This window comes from Sinocyclocheilus anshuiensis, unplaced genomic scaffold (genome assembly GCF_001515605.1).
Source record: "Sinocyclocheilus anshuiensis isolate Anshui unplaced genomic scaffold, SAMN03320099.WGS_v1.1 scaffold241, whole genome shotgun sequence".
NCBI lineage: Eukaryota > Metazoa > Chordata > Actinopteri > Cypriniformes > Cyprinidae > Sinocyclocheilus > Sinocyclocheilus anshuiensis.
Genome location: NW_015540865.1, coordinates 132,313 through 137,312, shown reverse-complemented (window position 1 = coordinate 137,312; position 5,000 = coordinate 132,313). Strand labels below are relative to the sequence as shown.

The 5,000-nt window shown below is 39.1% G+C and overlaps 1 protein-coding gene across 1 annotated transcript in view; it reads right to left on the bottom strand.

The window, feature by feature from the left end:
- Nucleotides 1-3,195: 3,195 nt before the first annotated feature.
- LOC107688036 (leucine zipper putative tumor suppressor 2 homolog) overlaps nt 3,196-5,000 on the bottom strand; it is a 22,655-nt gene continuing 20,850 nt past the window's right edge. Inside the window, exon 5 of the mRNA XM_016485575.1 lies at nt 3,196-4,580. Within this exon, the coding sequence (XP_016341061.1) occupies nt 3,987-4,580 (594 nt within the window). The 3' untranslated portion in view covers nt 3,196-3,986. The remainder of the gene's footprint in view (nt 4,581-5,000) is intronic.

Below are 5,000 nucleotides of genomic sequence, written 5' to 3'. Positions count from 1 at the left end.
AATCATCAACCCCATGAAGCTCGTGGTCAAAGTTCCCAGAGTCTCATGATCCGTGCCTTACCCGTATGTATTAGGCTCTGAGAAGAGCCACACTCATTCTAGAATGAAGAACGAACGCTGCGACTGAGCGAGTCTCATGAAAACACAGCGGGGTGAGAGATTCACTCACGTCACATTCGCTTGAGCTTGAACTCAGAATATGTGTTTAAAACATGCTTTATGAACGGCCACAAATCCAGTAGCGTTCTACAGATTGTTCTGGAATCAGGTTGGTAAGAAAAATTTAGGTTATAAGAACATTGTGGGAACGTTGTTTAATGTTTCTAAAACACTGAAATGTCTAGTTTTTTGTCATGATTAGAATGTTGTTTAAAGGTTACAAAAACGTTTCTCACAACATTCTGCTAATTGTATTTTTTTCCCAGAATATAACATTATTTAAAAGTTTATTTTTAAAGAGCGTTATTTAAATGTTTCTTAGAACTTTCAAGTGCAAATAACATCAGAACATTTTGTGAATGATCTCAGAACATTGAGACCGATATTAAACATTAATGAAGCTATAAGAACGTTCCATGAACATTATTTTAATAATGCTTTGTCGTAGAATTTCTTAGTCATGAACGTTCCTCAGAAATCACATCCAACAAAATGCAACTTTAACCTGTTTGTTAATTAGAATAAATCCTGGTTTAATTGCTCACGTGACACAGTTGATTTATTACAAAGATCAGTATTCATAAAATATTTGCTGAGGCTGTTTAAGAACGTAAATATTGAATAAAATACCACTAAATGTGAGTCATTGCAGGTGTTTAATTACAAACAGCTCATAGGAACATTAAATATACAGCACGAAAAATATACAATGTATTGGCTTCATACAAATACTGTTAATTAATTACAAAATTACAATACCGCCACAATCACCCACAAGATACAAGCAAGGCTTTGGTCTATTCACAGTGGCTTCTATATGGTGCGCTTCTATATATTATTGAGTATTATGTGACCGAATGTGTGGAGTAATGGGTTTATTTTGATGTAAATATAACAGTCAATAGCTTTTATGAAAGAAGAGTTTATATTCCTCACATTAGTGTTAAATAGCGCCGCGTTCAGCTCGTGTCAAAATTACCGCAAGAGATTCTACTTGCTGCTCATGTCCTTCAACTCTGAAATTAATTGAGTTACATATATATATATATATATATATTATGTTTTAACACCAGTATGAATGCATGTGCAGCTTTGTAGTTGATTAGGAGCAAAATACTTAATAAATACATTAAACTACTGAAGAACAAAATCCATTTTATTTTTTACATGAGAGCAGCTTGAGTTCCTAACTTTGTAATTATGAGTTCAACAAAGACATGAGCAGCGTTTACTAATTGGACACTCGGTTACAGTAATTCTGACACGACACGATCGCAGTATAACTGTCTGAGCAGAACTCTCTCAGTGCTGATGAGTAGCAGATTTTGGGATATCGCATAAACCGCTGGATGGAAACGCCAAGATGCACATAAAATCTTAAAATGTGCTTGAAAAAAACAGATGCGCTCAGTTGAGATGGATGCGTTTTTTTATTTGGCACAAAAACGTGTGCTTAAAGGTGACATATTATGCCCCTTTTTACAATATGTAATACAAGTCTCTGATGTTCCCAGAATGTGTCTGTGAAGTTTCAGCTCAAAATACTCCACAGATCATTTATTATATCATTCTGAAAATGCCTATTTTGAGTGGAAGCAGAAACACGCTGTTTTTCGTGCCTGTTTCTTTAAATGCAAATGAGCTACTGCTCCCCGCCCCCTTTTCCAGAATAGAGCTGTGCCTTTACAGCTCTGCTGAAACATCTGTTTTGGTTCTGATTATCATGTTTATCACTCTGAAATCATGCGTTTTAAACCATATGAGTTTAAACTTCTGATATAAGGTTTTCTGAGAGCACACATCTGAAGCACACGCACAGAAAGCGGCTGTCACAGCATGCGAGCACTAAACTAAGTTCTCATTCACACACAAGTTTACGTTAAAAACACACGAGTTACTAAAACAGTGGGTTATGTCTGTGAAGGTAAACAGCTGGGAAATAAATCGCATGTTTATTTTAGATCTGTGTGGCAGCAGCAATATACAGTAAATAAATCAATAAATGCACTGCTCTCTCGTCTCCTCTGAGGCTGGGACTCTAAACAGTGTTCTGTGCTCGTCTCTGCAGCCAAACACAGAACAGTTAGCATGTTTTGCTCAAACTTTCGCCATGGCTTTAGGACTGCTACACCGTTGTCGCTCGCGAAATCAAAATGATGGCGTCATGGGTGTAAAACTTACAGATTAAGGGGCGGTAATATTATAATGAGATCCCTTTACCACGTCACCAAGGGAGAGAAATCAGACGCGCTCGTTTTCTCAGACGCTTGCAGAAAAAGGCTTCCCAAAACAAAGTTACTGGGTTAATCTTTTTCACGTTTCCTTGGTAGTTAGATGCACCGGGGACCTGATTATAGCACTTAAAACCTGGAAGAGTCAGATTTCATGATATGTCACCTTTAAGCTACGATCAGAATAAATTCCTCAATGTGCAACAAAAACACATGAATTTGTCACATTGTGTTGATTGGATAACTGGACTAACCAGCAGACCAATCACACACCATCTCAAATACTGTTTTAGTCGTTCTGAAATGCCTGAGTCAATGACAGCTTTTAGTGCCACATAAAAAAAAGTCAATTTCTCGCATAGAAGCTACAGCAACAGTTTTTTTTTTTACTTTATTTTCAAAATATTACAACTTTAATCTTGCATTTCTGTGACTTAGATCTGGTGATTTTGACTTTAAAGATGTAATATTTTGAGAATGAAGTCAAAATTACCAAAGTCACAGCAATATGAGAGTAAAGTTGTAGAAATACGTAGTATTTTGAGAATAAAGTTTATATGTTTTGAAAAATACAAGAATAAAATCATAGAAATACAAGATTAAAGTATTGTAAGACTAAAATTTTATTTATTTTGAAAATAGTCAAAATTATGAGAAAAGTCGTAGCATTGTGCGATGAAAGAGTAAAGTAATATTTTGAGAATAATCGCACAATGCTACGACTATTTTCAAAATATATAAACTTTAATCTTACAATACTTTAATCTTGTATTTCTACGACTTTATTCTCGTATTGCTACAACTTTGTTCTGGTCATTTTGACTTTATTCTCAAAATATTACGACTTTAATCTCACGATGCTACGGCTTTATTCTCATAATGTTAATTTTTATTTATTTATTTATTTTTACGTGGCACTAAAACGCCATCATATGAGTCTCAAAATGATTTAGTATAATTCCCTTTCAGAAGTGTCTCACATGATTGCGTCCCAAACGTCAAGCATCCGAACGTAACAGAACAACGTTTCACTCTGATGTGCAACAACTCTTTAATAGTATTATTTTAAGTTATTTGCGCCAAAGATTTTTTTCTCTTGATGGAAATGGTGCTTTATTTGCAAATGTTTTAATGTGATATTCCAAGTTTAATTCGCAACTTTGGATGGAAATGTAGCTAATGACACAAAAGTGCACTTCTGTGAGTTTGCAAACAAACTGTGTCATGTGTCCAAAACAATTAATGACACAGAGTTGATTTAACGAAGTTCCACCAATTATTGGGCCACATAAACATTAAACATACTTAAAAACAGTGCTGTGTGCAGTCGATTAGGGGCCGTTCACACAGAAAGTGTCTTTTTCATTCCGCTGTGCCACTATTCCATTGGTTTTCTGTGCTAGACGGATGTGTTTGACCTTTGCACTCACGTCTTGCGTCTTTTGCAGTCTCGCACATTAAACAGCTTTCTAAAAATGTGGCGCTCGAGTTAAAGTTCAACTCAAGGCCTTCCACTGCCCATGTCTCACCTCTTTCAAACGCGTTCTGTGTGAACGGCCCCTAACTCAGCACTTAGTTGCATTTTATGACGATGTTTCAGATCTCGGTCGCAACGATGTCGTCGAACGTGACTTCGTTTCCGCTGCTGTCGTCGTCCTGTTCTCGGGACTCCAGCTCGAGGCTGAGCTGGCGGAGCGATCGCTCCAGAGCTCGGTTCCTTTTGTACATCTGCACGTAGTTCTGCTGCAGCTGTTTCTGATATCGAATCACTTTATCCTTCTCCTCCTCCCAGCTCTTTCTCTCGCTCTCGAACGCAGACGCCTGATCGGACAAGCGCTGGCTTTCGTAAGCGAGCTCCGCCTTCAGCTCCTCGCTTTCGCCGGCCAGCCGCTGATCGTCGGCGCGCAGGTGAGACGACTCGTCTTGCAGACGGCTCATTTTCTCCCGGAGCAGCTCGTTCTCGCTCTTGCGCCGCTGCAGCTCGTTCTCGCAGACCTCGAGCTCCAGCGTCCGTGTGTGTGAGGCCGTGTGCGCCTCCTGCAGCTGACTCTGACACGTCTGCAGCTCGGCACGAACCTCTCGCAGCTGTCTGCGTAACGTCACCAGCTCACCGATGCGCTGCGCCAGATCGGCCTGCAGGTCCTTTAGCTGCTGCTTCAGCAGTGAGATCTCTCCAGACTTCTGACACACCTGAGAGAGACGCAAAGAGTTCAGAGACAGCTGAGAAACCACTGCTAGTGTGAGCAATAACAACTTTTTAGTATTTTAAAGGGGTCATATGATGCTGCTAAAAAGAACATTATTTTGTGTATTTGGTGTAATGAAATGTGTTTATGTGGTTTAAGGTTCCAAAAAACACATTATTTTCCACATACTGTACATTATTGTTTCTCCTCTATGCCCCGGTCGATTTTTACAAAGCTCATCGTTCTGAAAAGCGAGGTGTGCTGTGATTGGCCAGCTATCCAGTGCGTTGTGATTGGCCGAATACCTCAAGCGTGACACAGAAATGTTACGCCCCTCACATACTGTTGATGCCGTGTCCCGGCCGGAGCGATGAGACAAAAACATTAAAACCCATTACAAACGAGGCATTTGTTGCATCCAGTG